Source organism: Schistocerca americana, chromosome 10, assembly GCF_021461395.2.
Source record: "Schistocerca americana isolate TAMUIC-IGC-003095 chromosome 10, iqSchAmer2.1, whole genome shotgun sequence".
Classification (NCBI taxonomy): domain Eukaryota; kingdom Metazoa; phylum Arthropoda; class Insecta; order Orthoptera; family Acrididae; genus Schistocerca; species Schistocerca americana.
In genome coordinates this window covers 99,308,490-99,334,038 of record NC_060128.1, presented here as the reverse complement: position 1 = coordinate 99,334,038, position 25,549 = coordinate 99,308,490, and the positions used below count along the sequence as shown (strand labels likewise).

At 42.7% G+C, this 25,549-nt stretch overlaps 1 protein-coding gene and 1 pseudogene across 2 annotated transcripts in view; both read left to right on the top strand.

Annotated features, from left to right (window-relative positions):
- LOC124552600 (natterin-3-like) overlaps window positions 1-25,549 on the top strand; it is a 134,445-nt gene that overhangs the window by 78,058 nt on the left and 30,838 nt on the right. For both annotated transcript variants that reach the window (XM_047126926.1, XM_047126925.1), the window contains exon 3: window positions 18,951-19,147. In XM_047126926.1, the coding sequence (XP_046982882.1) occupies window positions 18,951-19,147 (197 nt within the window). The remainder of the gene's footprint in view (window positions 1-18,950; window positions 19,148-25,549) is intronic.
- LOC124552871 lies at window positions 13,107-13,224 on the top strand (annotated as a pseudogene).

Genomic DNA, 25,549 nt, shown 5'->3' with positions numbered 1-25,549 from the left:
CCCATTGTTTCCATGTTAATTTTCAAACTATTTTCATAGTTGAGACTGAAGCCTTTTACTTTGGTACACCGATTGCCTTTGTGAGAGTAGTAAGCATAGCTTTTTGGGCCTGTACTTAACCATTCAATAATGGTATCATCTTTGCCAAGTTCATCAGTCCATTCGCCTAGCATGCACCCTGTCTCAACTGTATTTGTCCCATCATCGATGTAGACTACACTATCAGTATCGTAGTAGACAACTTTATCCCCAAGGCGATCAAGCATTTCGTATAATCTTATCCTAGCATTAGATGTTGTGAAAGCTGCAATAAATATATTTGTAGCAGTACTATCCTCGATGTACTCATTAGTATACTTGTAGCTAACCTCAATCGTATCTTCATTGATGAAGATGACATTAGATATCTCTATCTTATCATCTAGTAAAAGTTCATACCACCTTTGTGGATCGGTGATGAACTCACTTTGTGTCAAATTTTGTCTTTGGCCGAATTTACCCCACAAAGAGTTTAGGCAGATCTTGGCGACGGCACGTTTTCCAGGGTTGGGTTCAATTCTGTCAATGTCCAGCTCAATACCTTGCTTATCTTTTATGGCTTGGACGTATTCCTCTTTTGAACCGTAATCATCCTCCCAAGGACTAGTTTCCAGCTTGATTTTCATGAAAGTTTTAATGTAGTCCCTGAAAAGGGTGTTGCTCGTCTGAGGGAAGTGCCATACCTCGTAAGTTTCAAGTATCTTGTAGCCCTTTTCAATAGCCTTATTCAGTTCAACCGTAGACCATGTGCCTGCAAAAGCTCTCTCTTCATCAGTATGGTTACAATGCCCTACCTTTTCCTCAGCACACCTTGCGCACAAAGCAAATACCAGTTTTTCTTGCTTAATAGGAAGTACAGGATGGTAAAGACCTTTAGGAGCTAGTACCTTGCATTTGACCAAACCAAACCATTCCTTGTTGTATTCTTCTGGTTTGAATATTTTAGTGGGGTGACCTACAGGGTACATATCGTAAAACATGACCGTTGGATACAAAGAGCATATGTCTATATACCGCATTTTCTTTGCAGTCACTTTCAGCTTTGCGGCATTTGTTCGCCCACCGAAAAAGGCATCTCTAGGCTTTAAGGGTTCCACAACGTTGATTGTTTTATTTAGGGCTTGTTTGTAAGCTTTGGATTTCTTCCACTCGCAAGACCACACCTCAACTACGTTGTAGCCCGCATTTCTCAGTGTGTTAGTCCGCTCCATTGTTTTAGTAAACAAATCGTCCATGGTTTCATTGTTTACACTATTGATTGTATCGGGGTTGTAGCAGTCGGGGCATCCATGCCAGAAACAGCCATGGTATTGGTAAACTGTTTTAGTTTTGGGATTGTAACCGTCAACTTTTGCTCCGCATATCGCCACTTCACCACCATTCAATGCATGGCGTACACTTTCGAAGGTATTTAACCATGCTATAGATTCTTTACTAAACATTTCCTTCTTTTCTTCTTTCACGACTGCAATAGTATTTTGTTGGAGGAATTTCGATCTGTAGATAGCCATACAAACACTAGCGATGGTTATGTATTGAAAAGGATCTATATTGGCGATTTCTAAGAATATCTTCCTAAATTCAAGGCATCCACGTCTAAGAATATCGACGTCTGAGTGACAATACTCAGACAGTTCCTTGTTGAAGTCAAACGTGTAGTTTTCTTTAACCCTGTCAGCGTGCCATTTCAAAAAGTCTTTACGCTGGCTTTCTTTCATCGTGTTGACACCAAAATATTTTGTGGATGGTATAGGTCCTACGTAATTTTGATTCGCTTTTGAATTGAAAAAATGCGGAAAGTATCCTTTTTTAAGTTCTTTAAGGCCAAACGTTTTCGGGAAAGAAGCTAGAGCGCCTTGAACAAAATTAATGCTATCGATTATCCTGAGTCTCAAACTCGGTATTGCGAGCTGCATTATTTTAGAGCCTGCGTATATAGTCTTTGGTCTTATCCCATTTTTAACACAGTATTGTAGAATAAAGTACGAGTCGTAACCTTTAGAATTATGAGCAACACAAGTAAACCCTTTGTGTGCATCACTAATAAGCCACTCACAAAATTCTTCATTTGAGTCGAAATCACGTCTATTTCCATCGAAGCTGTGAACAGCTATATAATTAGGGTTGTGTACACCAGTGTCTTGCTCAGCTTCGTAATCGAAAAAGTAGTATTTTTCAGTGTAACTACAGTTACCATGTTTCTTCTCCGATTTTCCATTGCAAGTGCAATCTTCTTCACAGATACCACCCTTATTGACTTTGGGATGGATGTAACACTCATGGTCAGTAATCTTCACGGAATCCTGACAATTTTTGCACCATACGTAACCACAACGATGCTTCTTTTCCCTTAGACAGAATTTATTGCAAGTTTTGCACTTGTAGACTACCTTACAAACTTCTTCGTGGTTTTTGAAACAATAATGGCTAAAACAGTATCTATTACACTTATTGCAATATAATCTAACACGTTCTTTACCCGTAATTTTCTTGTGCTGTGGTCCTTTGCACAAATTACATACTTCCTTCTGGTCCTTTTTACACTTGTGTAGATCTTTGTTGTTATAAGGTTTGTCACACTTCTGACAGTAGTACGAGCTTCCGAGAAAGGCTTTCATGTTATTTATAGCGTCATAGTGATTGTTGTGGTGGTATAGGTAGATGACAGTATCCCTTTCTTTTCCTGAATGAATGACCGCGTTGAAATGAGCAGCAGAAACGACCTTAATTTGAACATTCAAAAACTCTTCAGCATCCTGGATATCTTCTAAGGTGAACATATCTTCGCAGTTCTTCCCCAATCTGATACACAGTTCTTTAGCCAACTCTTCTTGCAAGTTTCTACCTTTCCTTATATAGATTAATTCGTTACTAGTGAGTTCCCTATCAAGAATGATGTTTGTTTCGTATGTCAAGGCTGTAACTATAGCTCTAGGTCCACACATGTTGTCCTTGTTATTTATTTTGTTAACACATCTTTTAGTATTAACGTCTTTATTAAGGTTGACTACCTTTTTACCTTTAGTACCGGCACCTCGGGGTATTTTGTATACTTGAAATTCAAATCTGGTTCCATTTACGTCTACATTTTCATTAGATGTAACAATTCTCTCAATTTGGTTAAGTATAAAAGAGGCATTGACTTTCTGATGTCTTTTAGTCGAGATTGTATGGTGAAAATTTTCATTCTCTGCAACTACCTTCATCTGATCGCCAGGACTGTAATTACTCATTTTTTTTATAGCCTTTATAGTTGCATGGACGGCTGTCCTAACAGCTTTCATTTGTTCTACAACTGTTCCTTTCAATTCTTTTACATAGATAGTGTAGTTAGTTTGCCAAATGTTGAATGTCTTAAGATATGCACGTTCTCCTTCATGAATGGCGAATGTAGGTTTTTGCTCGACAAGTTTATCGAACAATTTTTGTTTAAAAGGGAAAATGTGGCCTAACTTTTGTGGTTGATATTGTTGTGTTTGATGTCGTTGTTGTCGTTGAGTGGTTCCTTCGAACAAGTCTTCAGCGAAGTTGTAGTGTCTGATTTTATCCAAACGTTCCTTCTCACCTTTTATCAAAGCCGTCAACCTATTCTTCGAATGAACCATCGAGTAACCCTTAATTCCGTTTTCCTTAGCAATCTGCTTCAGTTGGCGAACAGTCATTGCTGACAGTTCTTCATTTGCATAATTAAATAAAGCATTATTCATATCCGTAGACGTCGCATTGATCAAAGCTTTGGAGAGATCCTCCTTCTTCATCTTGTAGTAGCCTTTGATTTTGAGCTCTTTAGCCTGAGCTCTTAGTTCTTTAACAGTTGCGTCATTACGACGCTTGCCATTTTGACTGTTATTCATTGTGTCTTTATTTACTAATTTTTATTCTTATAAACTGACCCTGTAGTTTATAGTTATGGTTGGGGTAACCTTTAAATGAATAAGATGTTGGATAAAATTTATGGTTTGGGGTGACCTTTAAATTAATAAGGTGTTAGATAAAAATTTGTGGTTCTTAAGTACCTTTTATACGTGACTTCAATAGTGTTTCAAATTTTAATGGTCTTTTGAACCATTATATGGAATTTCTTGAAATTTCATTTTTATTTTTGGAAAAAATTTATGGTTCTTTGTTACCTTCTTAATGGCTGCGTAATTAATGGTTCTTTCATACCTTAAAAAGTAATTTATCTTACATTTTGAAATATATGTTTTTTAAATTAGTGGTTGTTCCAAACCTTTAAATTGTTCCTCAAGTTATGGTTCTTTAGTACCATTTCTCAGTTGTTTTTATTTTGAAATTAATGGTTCTTTAGTACTATAAGTTAGGACCTATATTTTTTGATGTCATTTATGGTTGATTGGCACCTTAATGATTGTATGATGATGGTTAATGGTCACTGGGAGCCATTATTTAACCATTATTTTTATGGTGTACTTTTTATGGTTGGTAGGGGCCACTTAATGGTTGTTTGGATGTTTATGGTTACTTGAACCATTATTTTTGGAGTATATTTTTTATGGTTGGTGAGGACCATTATTATTTGTCTGTCCCATACCTGCCCATATACTACTCATAACGGAACATTTAAAACAGTTATTTCTTTTTCAAAGAAATCATAACGAGATGAGGGTTGAGTCACAGTGTAATTAAATAATGATATTAATTATTTTGTTATAAATAACATCAGTAATGGTGATCGTAGAAGAGGAAGAATGATCAGCGTGTATATAGTGCCATCTGGTTGACAGAACTGCCTAAGAATACCTAATCAAATTGCGTGCATATGGAACATTTTCTCAGCTATGCGACTGGATTTGCGATCTGGTGTCAGGGAAGTCACGGTACCTAACAACAGAACCAAACTCATCAAGTGAAACCGAAATTATGTTTGACTTTCCCGAAGGAAGTGTGATGCTAACCTTGGTCTTGCTGACCTGTAGAAAGAACTAGCTGAGTAACCCGGCGTTGTCCAGGTATTCATTTTGCCAATTTTCTGTTTGAAACGGAAACAAAACATTAACTGTGTCTGCGGCGTAATATGGAAAAGAGTTCGTTTCCAAGTAACGGTGAAAATATCTTTGCAATTATGAAAGAAGTACTATAAAGAAGTATGCATAATGTACAGATGTTTAAGTACAGTTGCATCGCATGTCTACACGCGATTTTGTAAACGTCTCTATGGCAGCGAATCGTCATAGCTGTATAGACGACTATGTTTTCGCCTACAGCCGTCCACGCTTCGCATTTTAAATCTGTCAGATATGCTGGCAGGGTTCAGGGATTTCCTTAAGCTGACTCGATTCTAGAACTGCCATACTACTAAAGAACGAATGTATTAAAACTTCATGCATGATGCATTTTTTCACGCATCTCAGTGTTTATGACGTCATATCTGTTGAACCACATAAATAGGTGGTATATACCCCAACGACGATTATGTAGTTGAAAGCCGTCCAGTGGTTTAGGAGGAGATGTGGAACATACACACATACATACATAGGTACATATTCAGACACACACACACATATACAGCGTGGTCCATTCATAGTGACCGTCAAACGAAAAAACTACAAAGAACGAAACTTGTCTAGCTTGAAGGGGGAAACCAGATGGCGCTATGGTTGGCCCGCGAGATGGCGCTACCATAGGCCAAGCGTATATCAACTGCATTTTTTGAAAACAGGAACCCCCTTTTTTAATACATATTCGTGTAGTACGTAAAGAAATACGGATGTTTTAGTTGGAGTACTTTTTTTGCTTTGTGATAGATGGCGCTGTAATAGTCACAAACATATGGCTCACAATTTTAGACGAACAGTTGGTAACAGGTTGGTTTTTTTAAATTAAAATACAGATCGTAGGTACGTTTGAACATTTTATTTCGATTGTTGCAATGTGATACATGTACCGTTGTGAACTTATCATTTCTGAGAATGCATGTGTTACAGCGTGATATATATATATATATGTGTGTGTGTGTGTGTGTATGGATTTCGTAGGTACTCTGAGCAGTGTACTAAAGTTGTTCGCATACAGTGTCGTAGTTTTGTGTCTAGTAAAGTGTACATAGGAATTAGAGAATTACTTAGATAAGATAGTTGAATGGTGTGAAAAGTGGTAAAATCTGAAAAATAACAAGTGTGAGCTTGAACACACGAGTAGTAAGAGAATGGCAGTGCATTTCTGTTACGTGAAAAATGACGCCAGTTAGGTTGTCGATTTTACAAAATACTCTAGTGATTACACAGAGAAAGAGATAAAGTAGAAAGTGTAGAAAATATCGTAAGGAAGGCGAAACAGAAACTTCGTTTTATCGGCACAACGTTTAGGAGACGCAAGTGTCTGACAGATAAGTGATAGGAGCAACAGGTATAAAAAGGGACAGCAGACGGGGGGAGGGAGGGGGTGTCACATGACTTTAGATGGTATGTGATGTTATTTCTTTCAGTTCGAAATCCAGTCATTTTTACAAATACCTTGATTGCATGAACGCACTTATCAGCGTGATGTTGCAGAGCCTTTGGGTTGGATGCATGCACTGGCTCGGTTGGGGATAGTTTAATGACCACGTGTGCTGACCACATGCCCCTCCCATCTGCATACTCATCTGGGGATGACACGGCGGTCGGATGGTACAGATGGGCCACTTGTGGCCTGAAGACGGAGTGCTATTGTACCATCTCCTGAGGGAGCTGTTGTAGGTAGTACTGGCCAATCGAGATACTGGCCCTGCACCGCAGTACACGTCCACTCAACATAATGCAGACAGTTCATAAAGACACGTGCTTCGCATGCTCGAGCATTGTCCTGTTGAAAAATGACACCGCAGTACTGCGGCACGAGAGATGAGTCGTGAAGTTGCAGGGTGCCCTGGACTTACCGTTGTTCCGTCAGTGCTGCCTGAGTCACTGCCAGCTGTGAACTGACCTCATATTTGATGTCCCCCCCTCCCTCCTCCCCCCCAACATGGCGCCAAGAGTGATGCCGATGTGCCCCCCCCCCCTCAAAACGCTGGGAGAGTGGCACGGCTCCCTACGTCGCCGGCACACTGGCCTATGAACGTCATCCGGAGCAATGCAGTGCACGACAGCAATTTGTAGCTGACCACAATGCGATACCATCCACAAAGCAGTGCATGCTTCATGGTCACGGAACCAGAACCACTTTCGACGCAGACATTTATTTTGTAGTGATCGACAATTTCCCGAGCCCGAATACTGGTGGTGTCCAACCAGTGGTACAGAATGAACACAGAAAGTCTCGGCAGTGGTTCTCAGGTCTGCTGCAGGCTCAGGCGTAGAGGGGTTACGTCCTGCTTGACCTTGACTACTGGCGTGCTGGCCATCATGTTCCCATGCTGCCCAAAATCAGGCCTCTGTTTTATCCCAATGCCCCACAAATCTTGATGCTGCACTGTTCGATCAGCCGACCAAATTGAGACCCACAGCGAGGCCATTACAAACCTTGTCAGTTGCTGATAACGCTGTCTCATACCAGTACGCGGCATCTACGCCTTCTTCACAGCTCCCACTCAACCTCTGACGCCATTCTCACCTCTTATACAGCCCACCTGCTCTGGTAACAATACTAGACAACTAGATACGAACAACACTAATGCGGTCTGGTGACAGTTCTATCTCTGTAATCATACCCGTCTATGATGTTTATGTGTACGAATTTATGTACACTACTGGCCATTAAAATTGCGACACCACGAAGGTGACGTGGTACAGACGCGAAATTTAACCGGCAGGAAGAAGATGCTGTGGTATGTAAATGATTATCTTTTCAGGGTAGTCACACAAGGTTGGCGCCGGTGGCGACACCTACGACGTGCTGACACGAGGAAAGTTTCCAACCGATTTCTCATACACAAACAGCAGTTGATCTGCGTTGCCTGGTGAAACGTTGTTGTGATGCCTCGTGTAAGGAGGAGAAATGCGGAAATGCGTACCATAACGTTTCCGACTTTGATAAAGGTCGGATTGTAACCTATCGCGATTGCGGTTTATCGTATCGCGACATTGCTGCTCGCGTTGGTCAAGATCCAATGACTTTTAGCAGAATTTGGAATCGGTGAGTTCAGGAGCGTAATACGGAACGCCGTGCTGGATCCCAATGGCCTCGTATCACTAGCAGTCGAGATGACAGGCATCTTATCCGCATGGCTGTAACGTTTCGTGCAGCCACGACTCGATCCCTGAGTCAACAGATGGGGACGTTTGCAAGACAACAACCATCTGCACGAACAGTTCGACGACGTTTGCAGCAGCATGGACTATCAGCTCGGAAACCGTGGCTGCGGTTACCCTTGACGCTACATCACAGACAGGAGCGGATGTGATGTTGTACTCAACGACGAACCTGGGTGGACGAATGGCAAAACGTCATTTTTTCGGATGAATCCAGGTTCTGTTTACAGCATGATGATGGTCGCATCCGTGTTTGGGGACATCGCCGTGAACGCACATTGGAAGCGTGTATTCGTCATCGCCATACTGGCGTATCACCCGGCGTGATGGTATGAGGTGCCATTGGTTACACATCTTGGTCACCTCTTGTTCGCATTGACGGCACTTTGAACAGTGGACGTTACATTTCAGATGTGTTACGACCCGTGGCTCTATCCTTCATTCGATCCGTGCGAAACCCTACATTTCAGCAGGATAATGCACGACCGCATGTTGCAGGTCCTATATGGGCCTTTCTGGATGTTCGACTGCTGCCCTGGCCAGCACATTCTCCAGATCTCTCACCAATTGAAAACGTCTGGTCAATGGTGGCCGAGCAACTGGCGCGTCACAATACGCCAGTCACTATTCTTCATGAACTGTGGTATCGTGTTGAAGCTGCATGGGCAGGTGTACCTGTACGCGCCATCCAAGCTCTGTTTGACTCAAAGCCCAGGCGTATCAAGGCCGTTATTACGGCCAGAGGTGGTTGATCTGGGTACTGATTTCTCAGGATCTATGCACCCAAATTGCGTGAAAATGTAATCACATGTCAGTTCTAGTATAATATATTTGTCCAATGAATACCCGTTTATCATCTGCATTTCTTCTTGGTGTAGCAATTTTAATGGCCAGTAGTGTAGTTATCCGATCGTGTATTCCGCCTGGTCGACTTTCTTATAAACTAAAAAACTCTGCTCGAACAGGCCATGAAGATCCAACGATACCTACCGACCGCCGTGTCATCCTTAGATCACAGGCGTCACCGCATGTGGATATGGTGGGGCATGTGGTCAGAACACCGCTCTCCCGGCCGTATGTCAGTTTACGAGACCGGAGCCGCTACCTCTCAACCGAGTAGCTCCTCAGTTTGCCTCACAAGGGCTGAGTGCACCCTGCTTGCCAACAGCGCTCGCTAGACCGGATGGTCACCCATCCAAGTGCTAGCCCAGCCCGACAGCGCTTAATTTCGGTGATCTGACGGCAACTGGTTGACTTTCTTATAGGGTAGTTTAGATCTGAAGCGAATGGAGATGGCCGGTGTACTGTGTAAGTAGGCTGTTTATGTTTTCTTATTGGCAACGTTACATAGCGCTCTGTGTGAGAATCACTGGCTGTGCTGTGTGCAGTCTGTGGCTGGTTTGCATTGTTGTCTGCCATTGTAGTGTTGGGCAGCGGCAGCTGGATGTGAACAGCGCGTAGCGTTGCGCAGTTGGAGGTGAGCCGCCAGCAGTGGTGGATGTGGGGAGAGAGATGGCGAAGTTTTGAAATTTGTCATGAACTGCTATATATATATATATATATATATATATATATATATATATATATATATATATATATATATATAACTATTAAGGTAAATACATTGTTTGTTCTCTATGAATATCTTTCATTTGCTAACTATCCCTATCAGTATTTAGCGCCTTCTGTAGTTTGAATCTTTTATTTAGCTGGCAGTAGTGGCGCTCGCTTTATTGCAGTAGTTCGAGTAATCAAGATTTTTGTGAGGTAAGCGATTTGTGAAATGCATAGGTTAATGTTAGTCAGGGACATTCTTTTGTAGGGATTTCTGAAAGTCAGATTGCGTCGCGCTAAAAATATTGTGTGTCAGGTTAAGCACAGTCTTGTATAATTTTTCTAAGGGGACGTTTCAACTGTTATTTAAGAAATGGCTAAGCTCTGGTCGTTGTGGAGTGTCGAAGTGGGGGTACATAGTGCACACAGAAACAAGGGTGGATAACCTGTTCACAAATGAGCACACAACATTGTGCATCTATTGTCTATGAAGCTGTGGAGTAGAAAATTTTTACGAAACCCGCCACTGCGCCGTATGGCCTACTCCGTGTGCAGCGGGACACACTGCTCTTGAGCAAGATAGACGGTTTGTTGCGAAACTCCGTCGCTTAATCCGCTAAAGGCTCTCTTATCGCCGTTTTAAGACCTGCAGTAACACGAGGGCCGAGACAGGTGTGAGAGAGATAATGAGTACAAGAGCTGTGAACCCATATCGAGGCGAGAGATTAATTTCTGTTTCCAGAAGATCTACATCTCTACATCTACGTTATTACTCTGCTATATACAATAAAGTGCCTGTGCAGAGGGTTCAATGAACCACCTTCAAGCTGTCTCTCTACAAATCCACTCTCGAACGGCGCGCGGAAAAAACGAGCACTTACATTTTTCTCTGCCAGTATTGATTTCTCTTATTTTATCGTGATGATCATTTCTCCCTATGTAGGTTGGTGCCAACAGAATGTTTTCTCAATCGGAGGAGAAAACTGGTGATTGAGATTTCATGAGAAGATCCCGTGACAACGAAAAACGCCTTTGTTTTAATGATTGAAACTCCAATTCACGTATCATGTCTGTGGCAGTATCTCCCCTATTTCGCGATAATACAAAACGAGCAGTCCTTCTTTGTACTTTTTTCACGTCATCCGTCAGTCCCACCTGATGCGGATCCAACACCGCACAGCAGTACTCCAGAATAGGGCGGACAAGCGTGGTGTAAGCAGTCTCTTTAGTAGACCTGTTGCACCTTCTAAGTGTTCTGCCAAAGAATCGCAGCCTTTAGTTTGCTCAACCCACAACATTATCTATGTGATCGTTCCAATGGACGTTATTTGTAACTGGAGTGCGTAAGTATTTTGTTGAATTTACAGCCCTCATATTAGTGTCACTTATTGCGTAATCGAAGTTTAGCCTATTTCTTTTACTACTCATGTGAATAGCTTGCACTTTTCTTTATTCAGGGCCGATTGCCACTTTTCGCATCATACTGATCTCTTATCTAAATCATTTTGCAATTCGTTTTGACCATCTGATGACTTTACAAGACGGTAAATGACAGCATCATCTGCAAACAATTTAAGAGGGGTACTCAGATTGTCTGCTGTGTCGTTATTAGAGATCAGGAACAATAGAGGGCCCATAACGCTTCCTTGGGGAACGCTGGATATTACTTCTGTTTTACTGGATGACTTTCCGTCTGTTAGTACGAACTGTGACCTTCCTGACAGGAAATCACGAATCCAGTCGCACAGCAGAGGCGATATTCCATAGGCACGCAGTTGGGTTAGATGATGCTTGTGAAGAACAGTGTCGAAAGCCTTCTGGAAATCTAAAAATATGGAATCAATTTGACATCCCCCGTCGATAGCACTCATTACTTCATCAGATCGATTTGTAGCTAAAATTTTGTTTGTGAATTGGTTCCAGAGCATAATTTTGTTGCATGAGTGGTCCTAAATCTGTTATTATTCCAGTGGTAAGAGAAATGTAGGTCCATCTTACTCTTACACTGTGGTTGTAGTAGGCTTCAGTCTGTGGCTCGTTCGACGCGTCTGTCCTGTGTCAATCTCTGTATAACTAGTCCATCCTGTTAAAGCTGCTTATTGTAATGAAATCTTGACCTTCCTCTAAAATTTTAACCCATCCTCCACTTCCCCATACTCTATCATCCCACCACACTTCCCTCCATTACTAACATCCTAACGACGTGTTGCCTCTACTTCTACATTATATTTATCAAGTTCCTCCCCGTGTTTTATCAGTGAAAACTTCAGAATGCCAAGCTATATATTCCATCCTAGGTTATCAAAAACGTTTCCTAAAATGGTTCAAATGGCTCTGAGCACTAAGGGACGTAACATCTGAGGTCATCAGTCTCCCAGAACTTAGAACTACTTAAACCTAACTAACCTAAGGACATCACAGACATCCATGCCCGAGGCAGGATTCGAACCTGCGACCGTAGCGGTCGCTCGGTTCCAGACTGAAGCTCCTAGATTCGTTCGGCCACACGGGCCGGCAAAACGCTTCCTAAACCTACATGCCCTATTAATGGTGGTCTGCCTTTCTTCACCCTTCTGTGGTAGGGTCCGTATGTGCTCGTATGATCCTGTATTTCCTCAGAATCGAATCTAATCATCTCCCACCGCTGTTTGAGCTGATTTTGAGGTGTTTCTTTAAAGATGGGACAAGTGCCGTGTGACTGGGTAGAAATATAGAAAAACATTTGTTTATATTTCATTGCCTATTAAGGTTTATAACTTTATTTGTCTAACATTGTACGCAGGAGCTCAAATACTTTTATGCATGTCGCTGCAGTTCAATGTGGCCACCGACTGTAACTCGACAGATACCGAAAGTGTACTGTGTTTCCCGCCAAGTGTTCGTAATCATGACACGTGGTATGTCGTCTCGAACTTTCGTTCTGTAAACAGTGTCCTTGATAAAGCTCCTTGGACTGAAATCCTGCAGTCAGACTGGGTGACTTAGGGGACCGAGTAATGGGACTCCCATCCATCATTCAGGAAGAGTGTTGTGGGGAAATGTAAGATCTCGACGATAGTGGGGTGAGTCACCATCTAGTGTAATACGACATTGTGAGGCATTTGTTTAATTGCGTAGTTCGCCAACATGTCGAGATAGGTGTGTCCTATCACTGTAGACTCCATAAAAAAAGACCATGTTTATGTAATCCCAACCGCACATTAACTTTTGGTGTGTCCCGTTCGTACCTAATCATTTCTCCTGCAGTCTCACTTCCCCATATTCGATGGTTATGTGGGAAGTTGGACTAGACACTGAACAGCACTGCATTGAGGTGCCATCTATGGCAACGGCCTTGGCGCAGTGGTAACACAGGTTCCCGTCAGATCACCGAAGTTAAGCGCTGTCGGGCTGGGCTAGCACTTGGATGGGTGACCATCTGGTCTGCCGAGCGCTGTTGGCAAGCGGGGTGCACTCAGCCTTTGTGAGGCAAACTGAGGAGCTACTTGATTGAGAAGTAGCGGCTCCGGACTTGTAAACTAACATACGGCCGGGAAAGCTGTGTGCTGACCACATGCCCCTCCATACGTGCATCAAGCGACGCCTGTGGTTGAGGATGACACGGCGGTCAGTCGGTACCGTTGGACCTTCACTCCTGCGGAGTTTACCTTTAGTTTTTTTGTCTACGTCTATACGATGCAACATTTAGACAGTGAAATCACATCGTCTGCGACGATACTCAAGCTTAATGTCACGCAAAAGTTGGTTTCTGGCGAATACTTCGCACGTACCTTCCACGGTGTCTTCATTCACATGCGTTTTAGGATGTTTTCCAGCATCTGGAATCAGATGTCCTGTTTCTCTAAGTGTTCTGTACCACGGATAAATGGATTTACGTGCGAGGGATCCACGTTCCATTCACTTCTCGCACGCCGCTGAAAACGTGTTGCAGATTTTTAACTCTTGCTAACCACTACACACGCTGCAGCTTTCGTATGGCGTCCTCATGTTGTTGACGTTGGTGCCCATCGCCACACGGCTCAGAACCGTTCACAAAATGGTGGAGATCGCGTCTTGGAGAGTGCTTCTGTCGATTCCGTACGTACCCTACAACTTTAAATGCCGAGTTCTTTTGTTATCAGCATTGTGTATACCTTGGCCGAGCGGTTCTAGGCGCTACAGTCTGGAACCCCGCGACCGCTACGGTCGCGGGTTCGAATCCTGCCTCGGGCATGGGTGTGTCTGTGATGTCCTTAGGTTAGTTAGGTTTAAGTAGTTCTAAGATGTAGGGGGCTGATGACTTCAGAAGTTAAGTCCCATAGTGCTCACAGCCATTTTGTGTATACCTAGCCCGGACACCTTGTACTTAAACGACCGTTGTGATATTATATTACACATCCCATACTATCAGATTGGTTGATCTGGGGGAGGGGAGCAAACAGCGAGATCATCGGTGTCATCGGACCAGGGAAGAATGGGGAAGGAAGTCGGCCGCGCTGTTTTAAAGGAACCATCCCGGCATTTGCCTGAAGCGATTTAGAGAAATCACGGAAAACGTAAATGAGGATGGCCGGACGCCGGTTTAACCGTCGTCCTCCCAAATGCTTACTATCAGAATGTTCGTACATGTACAGAAAGTAAATATCGTAAGTTGAACTTACTATTCTAGTGTTGACAACGATTATATATTTTTATAAGGCAGAAACGTTATATTAGCGGATAAATACTACTTATCTAGCTACGGCTGTCCCGTTGTCTGGAGTGTCGGTTCCTGCTTATGCTTTCCAGTTGATAGGTACTCGTACAAGCTGTTTTGCTTCAACAAAAATCACTGGAATATTGTTGCTTTTTGGCATCATCAGTATTTATTCATAAATGCTTGAACGTTTTACGAAGTCACTTGTTAAGGAAATGCATTGTAACATTTCAAGACAGGAAAAAGAAGTTAATAGTTACGTTGACCAATCTCGACAACTGAATTCTTTTATGGCGTGTTTGACTCCTAAAATTTCTATTAGTATTACTTATATAGCTTCCCGATCCTTCTAGAACAGGATGTAGTACAATTGAATTTTATTGTGATTGCCTTGTTTGAAACTACTTTTCAAGTATAATTTACATAATGTTTCCTGGAAATTATTATTTGCATTAAGATTTATGTGCCTAATAATTGATAATGAAGGTTTCATATTTTGAGAAGATAAAAACTATTAGCTTCTTGTCTTTGTATAATTGTCGTTTGAATTATCGATGGAAAAACCAGGAGAAGTTAAAAATGAAATTTTGTTTACAAGAAAATTAAAGCATAATCTTCTTCCTTTCACTGCAAAGTGGTTTTTGGTTGATTTAAGTTAACAATTGCCATTACTAATTTTCACTGTTCAAGATCTGTGTGCTAAACGGCTCGACATGAAAATAAAATTTTATCACCAGAAAAATATCTTTTGGTAATCAGATATATGGAAACCATGTTTAGATGTGGAATATCTAATTTAGGTGTAAAAATTAAGAGTCAGGCCGAATATTTTAAGTGAAATACGAAAGTTCAGACAAGCGAAACGGGAAACTCCCCAACGCACCCCCCCCCCCCCCTCCCTCCGCTTAAGTGGTAAGAAAGCCCAGTGAATAAATCGTCAAAAACTGAACGCAGAACAAGCATGAAAACAGGAAGAAGGTTTAGTGACCTGTGAAAAAAAAGAAGCAAAATAGAAAGAGTGAACAGTCCAAGTTGAACGTATGCAACATCGAGCGAACTTTGCTCACAAAAGCGTCGTGGTTATGTGGTCATGGAGTATGACAGCGAAGGGGGAGCTCCGTGTATCTCTACGGGGCTCCAGATCATTTTTTTCCCACAAAATTATGAATTATCCATCCGGTAATTCACGTGTATGTTATCTCTATTCAAATTTGTGTCCATGTCGTGATGTAACGTCCGTCTTGAAAAGCGCAGTGTAAAACGTACGTACCTCCTGTTTCTTCTACACAAGTAGAACGTGCTATGACTCTTGCGTTCGGTGTTGGAAGTTTTGAGTTCCATTTTTGTGGCATAGTCCACACACATTTATTTGTTGTTTTCATTTCTATGAGAGGTCTCTGCAGCATCTCGCTTGCTCTCACTAATCATCACATTTAATTGCGACTGCAATACACTGAAGCACCAAATGCGTATTCAAAAAAACGCAGACATTTAAACAGGCGGATTACGACGCTGCGCTCGGCAACGCCTGTATAACACATAAGTGTCTGGCGCAGTTGTAAGATCGGTTACTGCTGCTACAATGGCAGGTTATCAAGCTTTAAGTGAGTCTGAACGTGGCGTTATAGTCGGCGCACGAACGATGGGACACAGCACCTACGAGGTAGCGATGAAGTGGGGATTTTCCCGTACGACCATTTCACGAGTGTACCGTGAATGCCAAAATTCGAATAAAACATCAGATCCCAGACATCGGTGCGGCCAGAAAAAGGTCCCGCAGGAACGGGACCAACAACGACTGGAGAGAATCGTTCAACGTGACAGAAGTGCAAGACTTCAGCAGATAGCTGCAGATTTCAGTGCTGGGGCATCAAAAAGTGTCAGCGTGCGAACCATCCAACGAAACAACATCGATACGGGCTTTCGCAGTTGAAGGCCCACTCGTGTACCCATGATGACTGCACGACACAATGCTTTACGCCTCGCCTGGGCCCGTCGACACCGACATTGGACTGTTGATGATTGGAAACATGTTGACTGGTCGGACGAGTGTCGTTTCAAATTGTATCGAGCGGATGGACGTGTACGGGTATGGAGACAAACTCACGAATCTGTGAACGCTGCATGTCAGCAGGGACTGTTCAAGCTGATGGAGGCTCTGTAGAGGTGTGGGGCGCGTACAGTTGGAGTGATATCGGCCACCTGATACGTGTAAATACGACTCTGACAGAAGACAAGTACATAAGCATCCTGTCTCACCACCTGCATCCATTGATGTCCATTGTGCGTTCCGACGGACTTGGGCAATTCCAGCAGGACAATGCGACACCCCACATGTCCAGAATTGCTACAGAGTGGCTCGAGGAACGCTATTCTGTGTTTAAACATTTCCGTCTGGCACCAAAACCCCAGACATGAACATCATTGAGCATATGTGGGATGCCTTGTAACCTGAGATCCCCTCCCCGTCATACACTTACAGATTTATGGAGAGCCCTGCAGGATTCATGGTATCAATTGCCTCCAGCAGTGCCTCAGACATTAGTCGAGTCCATTCCACGTCTTGTTGGGGCACTTATGTTTTCCCGCGTGGGTCCTACACCATAGTAGGGAGGTGTACCAGTTCTTTAGCTCTTCAGTGTATAATCTTACCACATGGCTCATATTCTATAACGTATATATATCATTACGATTTCGTAGACTAGATAAGCAGAATAGACACGTCAATGACCCGAAGGGGAGTTCATAATTTTGTGAAAAAAATAAGGCACGAGGTTGATTTGATCACGGATGTCGCACTTGGCAGTCCAATACCCTCTTGAACTTGGACCATTCACTCTTTCTGTTTTGTTATTTTTTGACACGCTATCCTCTGGGACATTTTACCGCTAAGGAGGGGGATGCGACGTGGAGTTTTACTTGTATAAAGATACATTACAGTGAATACGCACCAGAGCAAGGCTACATCCGCATCTACATCTACATGATTACTCTGCAATTCACATTTAAGTGCTTGGCAGAGGGTTCATCGAACCACAATCATACTATCTCTCTACCATTCCACTCCCGAACAGCGCGCGGGAAAAACGAACACCTAAACCTTTCTGTTCGAGCTCTGATTTCTCTTATTTTATTTTGATGATCATTCCTACCTATGTAGGTTGGGCTCAAAATATTTTCGCATTCGGAAGAGAAAGTTGGTGACTGAAAATTCATAAATACATCTCGCCGCGACGAAAAACTTCTTTGCTTTAATGACTTCCATCCCAACTCGCGTATCATATCTGCCACACTCTCTCCCCTATTACGTGATAATACAAAACGAGCTGCCCTTTTTTGCACCCTTTCGATGTCCTCCGTCAATCCCACCTGTTAAGGATCCCACACCGCGCAGCAATATTCTAACAGAGGACGAACGAGTGTAGTGTAAGCTGTCTCTTTAGTGGACTTGTTGCATCTTCTAAGTGTCCTGCCAATGAAACGCAACCTTTGGCTCGCGTTCCCCACAATATTATCTACGTGGTCTTTCCAACTGAAGTTGTTCGTAATTTTAACACCCAGGTACTTAGTTGAATTGACAGCCTTGAGAATTCTACTATTTATCCAGTAATCGAATTCCAACGGATTTCTTTTGGAACTCATATGGATCACCTCACACTTTTCGTTATTTAGCGTCAACTGCCACCTGCCACACCATACAGCAATCTTTTCTAAATCGCTTTGCAACTGACACTGGTCTTCGGATGACCTTACTAGACGGTAAATTACAGCATCATCTGCGAACAACCTAAGAGAACTGCTCAGATTGTGACCCAGGTCATTTATATAGATCAGGAACAGCAGAGGTCCCAGGACGCTTCCCTGGGGAACACCTGATATCACTTCAGTTTTACTCGACGATTTACCGTCTATTACTACGAACTGCGACCTTCCTGACAGGAAATCATGAATGCAGTCGCACAACTGAGACGATACCCAATAGGCCCGCAGCTTGGTTAAATGGTTCAAATGGCTCTGAGCACTATGGGACTCAACTGCTGAGGTTATTAGTCCCCTAGAACTTAGAACTAGTTAAACCTAACTAACCTAAGGACATCACAAACAGCCATGCCCGAGGCAGGATTCGAACCTGCGACCGTAGCGGTCTTGCAGTTCCAGACTGCAGCGCCTTTAACCGCACGGCCACTTCGGCCGGCCAGCTTGGTTAGAAGTCGCTTGTGAGGAACGGTGTCAAAAGCTTTCCGGAAATCTAGAAATACGGAATCAACTTGAGATCCCCTGTCGATAGCGGCCATTACTTCGTGCGAATAAAGAGCTAGCTGCGTTGCACAAGAACGATGTTTTCTGAAACCATGCTGATTACGTACCAATAGATCGTTCCCTTCGAGTAAATCATTTTTCACATAGGAATTTTTAGCTTAGATTTGTAATGAAATTTAGTGTTGTTTTACCTCGGAGTGGCAGACAATTTACTGGCGTGTTTGCGTCAACAGCTTACTGCTGGCGCCAGGGCAACTACGGCAGCATCCCAGACGGGGCGGTCCGCGCCGGTCACGACAAAGACGGCGGCCCCATCTTCGTGGGCCGCGCCTTCCACGAGGGCGACATGCTGCCAGCCAAGGTGGTGCCCAACAAGGGCGGCGCCTACGTCGCCTGGGGCGGCGGCGAGCACAGCAAGGAAGAGTACGAGGTGGGTGCGTGGGCGTGGCCGAAGCCGAACCACTGCATACTGACACCGTGGCCGACTACCCCGAGTCTTCAGCTGGACTCACTACACTAACAAGGCGTCCCTGCAGTGCGAGGTCGCAAGTTCCATCTTTAGTGAGGCTCATTTCAAAGTGTTGCGTTGTTAGGTGTCATATGAGGGTCATTCAGTAATCAAAGAAAGAAGTTGTTCTGGAGAAAAAAGCATTTATTTTTTTTCTACTTTTCAAAATAATCCCCTTGAACATTTACGCACTTAATCAAAATATCCACGGGTGTACTGCCTGTCTACAGTGTCCAACGGGCACAATATTTCGGCGATCATACATGTCGCCATCATCAGGTGAACTGACGGACTGAGCTCCTGTGAACGTGCCGGCACGGAGATCCGTACGCTATGGCTGCTCAGAGAGAACTGGGTTCGGTCGCGGCGCAGCATACAATGAACAGCTAATACTACTCGGATTTGCTATTAAACAAAGTGAGAGAGAGACGTCGTGGCTCTCAGACGAGAGGTGCGATTCTCCAGCAAGATAACGCACGTCCTCATATTGCTCAACTAATCCTTAAAACCATCGACAAAATGGGCTGGGCAGTACTGCCTCATCCCCCTTACAGTTCTGATTTCGCACCTTGTGATTTCCATTTGGCTGGTGCACTGAAGGAGGCATTTCGTGGAAAGTGGTTCCAGGACAACGAGGTAGTGAAAAAGTCTGTCGGAAATTGGTTCAAACGTCAATATAAAGAGTTGTTTGCAGCCGAAATAGATAAGCTTGTAGCCCCATGGAACAAGTGCGTAAAACTTCAAGGGCATTGTGTTGAAAAGAAGAAAAAGTATTGTTTTGTCAAAATGAACGCTTTTTTCTCCAGACCAGTTTCTCTCTTTGATTATTGAATGACCCAAGCATCAGCAGGAAAAGGCATGACGACGTTGTTTTGGGATGCTGAAGGTCCAGATTTTTCTGATTATCTCGAAGAGCAGCGTATAATGAACACCCAATACTACTCGGATTTGTATGCTGCTCTTCGAGATAATCAGAAAAAACTCGACCTTCAGCATCCCGAAACAACGTCAACATGCCCTTTTCCTGCTGATGCTTGGGTTTTGAATTTTTTATTGACAGGTGTGTTGGTGTGCTTCCACTACATGCTTTCTCGTTTTTGATTCGATGTCTCTCTCTCATGGCTAGGTTCACCTTGTTTAAAAGTAAATCCGAGTAGTATTGGCTGTTCATTATACGCTGCTCTTCGAGATAATCAGAAAAATCTGGACCTTCAGCATCCCAAAACAACGTCGTCATGCCTTTTCCTGCTGATGCTTGGGTCATTAAATAATCAAAGAGAGAAACTGGTCTGGAGAAAAAAGCGTTCATTTTGACAAAACAATACTTTTTCTTCTTTTCAACACAATGCCCTTGAACATATACGCACTTGTTCCAAGGGGCTACAAGCTTTTTTATTCCGGCTGCAAAGGACTTTTCCGACAAACTTTTTCCTTTCCTCGTTGTCTTCGAACCTCTTCCCACGTAATGCCTCCTTCAGTACGCCAAACAAAATGGAAATCACTAGGTGCTACTTCAGGACTGTAAGGATGATGAGGCAGTACTTCCCAGCCCATTATGTCGATGGTTTGAAGGGTTAGTTGAGCAATATGAGGAAGTGCGTTATCTTGCTGGAGAATCACACCTCTCTTCTGAGATCCACGACGTCTCTCTCTCATGGCTAGGTTCACCTTGTTTAGAAACAAATCCGAGTTGTACTGGCTGTTCACTGTGCGCTGCTCTTCGAGATAATCACAAAAAACTGGGCCTTCACCATCCCAAAACACCGTCAACATGACTTTTCCTGCTGATGCTTGGCTTTTGAATTTTTTCGTGACAGGTGAGTTGGTGTGCTTCCACTACATGCTTTGTCTTTTTTGATTCTAGCTCATCATAGTGAGTTTTATCACAAGTTAAAATTTTGTTGAGGAGGTGCTCACCTACTCTTTCATAACGTTTCTGTAGCTCTGTGCACACTCTCAACCTTGTTTGTGTAGCCGAGTCAACTCGTTTGGGACCCACCTCGAACATGTTTTGCGATACTTCAGCTTGTTACAGATAATGTTATGAACTGTACCAGTACTAACTTGAACTTTATCAACAACAATCGGCATAATTGTATACGAATGTGATAATGCACTGATGTTAGTTGATCTTCATATATCTCTGTTGCTACCTGTAATTTGCAGGGTTCCTCTCATATGCATTTCCTCCTCAAATCTCGATTGGTCGGAGTTGAAAAGAAAGGGGGATAAATTTTTTTAATGACATATACAAATTCTCGAGCCGATTATTCCTCAGTTTCCTTTGCATTGTTAACTTAACGCTTTGTTTGAAATTTTGTTATCTTACATTTTCCAGTTCTGTAGCAGTGTCTGAAGTTATATAACCATCCAAGCACTGTAATATATGTCTCGTGGAATGTGATGTGCATAACGTAGGAGGTCATTATCACGTGCATCCTTGAAATTGTGCCGAGCGTCCTTCAAATGCGGAAATGCAAGTTTCTGTAGCAAGTGCGTCTTGTAGTCCCTTGAATATCCGTTGTTTTTCTTGTGCACTACACGGTCATATTGCTGCGGAACTAACCTAAATCCTTTGTATAAAATGGCTCTGAGCTCTATGGGACTCAACATCTGTGGTCATCAGTCCCCTAGAACTTAGAACTACTTAAACCTAACTAACCTAAGGACATCACATACAGCCATGTCCGAGGCAGGATTCGAACCTGCGGCCGTAGCGGTCGAGCGGTTCCAGACTGAAGCGCCTAGAACCGCTCGGCCACACCGGCCGGCAAATCTTTTGTATTTCCATCCTTTTAACAGGTCGCCTCTGGGACGACGGCCGTTTACTATCGTGACAAAAAGTAAAAACACCTACAGCTGTCCTTATAATTTTATTTTATTTAATTTTGTCGCTACCAGTTTCGACGCTTCATTGCGTCATCTTCAGGCTGTTTTGATGCGGTACAGGTTGATACGACCCCCATGCATAACCCATCAGTTTCCAGCATTACTGAATTCGCACATAATGCTTCAGCACTCCAACCATCAACTGTCAACTCAGTTGACAGTACATTGTCCACACAGTCTAGCATACACGCCACCACTCGTTCCACTAACTTATCTTGCAGAAAGGCTAATATTTCTCTGCGACTTCTGTATCACTCTCCGAAATTCATTGCATTCCTTTCTGACGAAATGTCAACTCTGGCAAGTGGTGTTGTAGACATAATGCAATGTTTGCTTCGTTTATCGTTGCCATTGCTCTGCTTTGTATCAACACCACTAGCACTGTAACACTGTTGTGAATTACTCGTCTCGTAAGCAGTTTCACCACCCTCCGTAGCCTCATGATGTGCTCATCATTGGATCATTGGATACCTCCAGTCCCCCCCCCCCCCCCTTTGCCGTTAGCAGCCAATATTGTGGTTGCACAGTAGACAATATGTGGGGAGAGTCGAACGCTGTAAAGCCGTAAACATTATTCATCTACATCTACATGGTGAAAGGTCTCTGTTGGATTCCTTTCATGTTTCATTTCTTAAATCTGTTGTCATTTACGGCATAAATTCCTCTTCTAAAATTACTGTGGCGTTTCTGACTATCTGGGAGGAGACTGAGTAGTGGAACGTGTTACTTTTACACATAAACAAGAACGATCTGTCACACTACTACACTTTAAAACACAGTTTATATGTAATTCATGTCACACAGTCTCATACGGAACCTACATCCGCTTCCTTTTATATACTGTATATGATAAGATACTGTCATCCCGCTTCCCTTCTGTGTGAGAGGATGATGAGCAAAAGTATTTCTAGTTCCATGCTTGAGGGTAGCAGACAAGCCTGTCTGCTAGAGAACAGTAGGACCAACGTCGGAACAGGTAGCTACGCTTTCTAAAAGCAGAGAGGTTTCTATCCTTAGTATGGTCCTGTCCGTCCCTTGTCATGTTGGTATAGGAAGCTGCCCCTCTGGCAACTTCCGTTTGTATTTGTGAGCCACCCTCAGGAAGGGACCCAGGCAATCTGTCCGCGGCGAGCGTCTGAAGTGGTAAGATCTCCGGCTAAGCGCGTGTCTGCTAAGTCCGTAGGACAATGGATTTCTTAAGTTCAGCCTAACTGAAAATTTAATCACCTTTATTTCAGGCTTAGCTCTACAATATCTAATGTTATCTTAAATTGCAACGCATTGTAACTCGCGTGTGAAGTTCAGAATATCTTCCGGTAGTTGCTTTGTCACTACTTTGTGAGTAAAGTGGAACCACGTGTTGATCAGTAAATCTAAGATCATCAATCTTAGTTGCGAATGTGCGTGAGATTATAACGTCTCGTCTTGACAATATTTTTCAATATAGCAACTTTTGTTTATGTTCAACCCATGTGGGGTGTACTTTGTGAGACCAGTACCACATGCTCATACAATGGTTTGACCCATCAGGTTAATAGTAAGACGATAGTAACCAGTTCGAGGATTTTCTTTTGTAAATTGCTTTTCGATCTAATTTATTTTAATTATCAAAATTATTGTGGAGTTACTGTGTAAACCAAGTTGACCACGTGAAGCATGTGGTGTAACCATCAAAGTAGCCCTCAGCTATTCTTTACGGGAAGATTTCACAGAGAGTTGAATCGGTTGGTTGTGGTTAATTTCCTCTTGCATATGTTTCAACGTTCTTCGTGTGTTATTTTATGAATGCAGTGTTGTATGCAGTCTCCCAATCTTGGCTCCAAAGTTGATGTGTTCCGTAAGATTACAAACTCACATTTTCACAGTCCTAAATAAGGCACCAGCTTAGTTATGACTCACGTTTAATATGCTGCAATTTCAGTGATCAATGTTAAAATAAATTTCCAAATATAAACTGATTTATTTCTTTTTATTTAAATTCTCATCACCGGTTGTCGTATGACTATTAAAAGATTATAATTAATGTTAGTCTGGTTGGGAATTTGGTAAGCTAGACTGGATACCTGGTGAAATAGTTGCGCAGTAATGCAAGGTTAACTTCCCCAGACAGCTCACAGCTTTTAACCCGCTTTTATTGTCTATCAGTACCGCTTTCTAAGAAAATTAAAGCAACAACGTTACAATGGATACTCTGCAAATCACACTCAGGGGCCTGGCGCGGAAGAAACGAACGCCTGTATCTTTCTGTACTAGCTCTGATTTCCCTTATTTTATTATGGTGATTGTTTCTCCCTATGTAGGTCGACGTCGACAAAATATTTTCGCATTCGGAGAAGAAAGTTGGTGATTGGAATTTCGTGAAAAGATTCTTCATTTTAACGATATCCACCTCACATCCTGTATAATGTCCGTGACACTCTCTCCAATAGTTCTCGATAATACAAAACGTGCTGCCCTTCTTGGGACTTTTTCCATGTACTCTGTCAATACTATCTGGTTAGGATCCCACACTGTGCAGCAGTATTCTAACAGAGAATGGACAAGCGTAGTGTAGGCAGTCACTTTAGTATATCTGTTACATTTTGTAAGTGTCGTGCCAATAAAACGCAAGTCTTTGGCTAGCCTTCTCCAAAACACTTCCTATGTGTTCTTCCCAGTTGTAATTCATAGGTAATTAGCTGAATTTACAGCCTTTAGATTTGACTGCTTTATCGTGTAGCCGAAGTTTAACGGATTCTTTTAGCACTCATGTGGTTGACCACACATTTTTGGTTATTTAGGGTCGATTGCCACGTTTAGCACCATGCAGATATCTTTTCTAAATCGTTTTGCAGTTTGTTTTGATCCTCTGATGACTTTACTACTCGATAAATGACAGCGTCATCTGCAAAAAACCTAAGTCAGCTGCTCCGATTGTTTCCTGAATCGTTTATATAGATATGGAACAGCAAAGGGCCTATGACACTACCTTGCGGAACGCCAGAAATCACTTCGGTTTTACTCGACGACTTTCTTTCAGTTACTACGAACTGTGACCTCTCTGACAGGAAATCACGAATCCAGTCACTTAACTTCGACGATATTCCATAATCGCGCAATTTCACTTCGAGCCGCTTGAGTGGTACAGTGTCAAAAGCCTTCTGGGAACCAGAAATAAGGTACTAATTTGAAATCCCTTGTCGATAGCACTCAACACTTTGGGCGAGTAATGAGCTACTCATGTTTCACAAGAACGATGTTTTCTAAATCCATGTTGACTGTGTCTCAATTGGCCGTTTTCTTCGAGGTAATTCATAATGTTCTTACACAATATATGTTCCAAAATTATTGATATTTTGTGAACTTGCAATTGAGGAGTTCCTTGTAAGACCACCTTAACTGACCAATAGATGGCACTTAGATACATATACTGTGTGTGTGTGTGTGTGTGTGTGT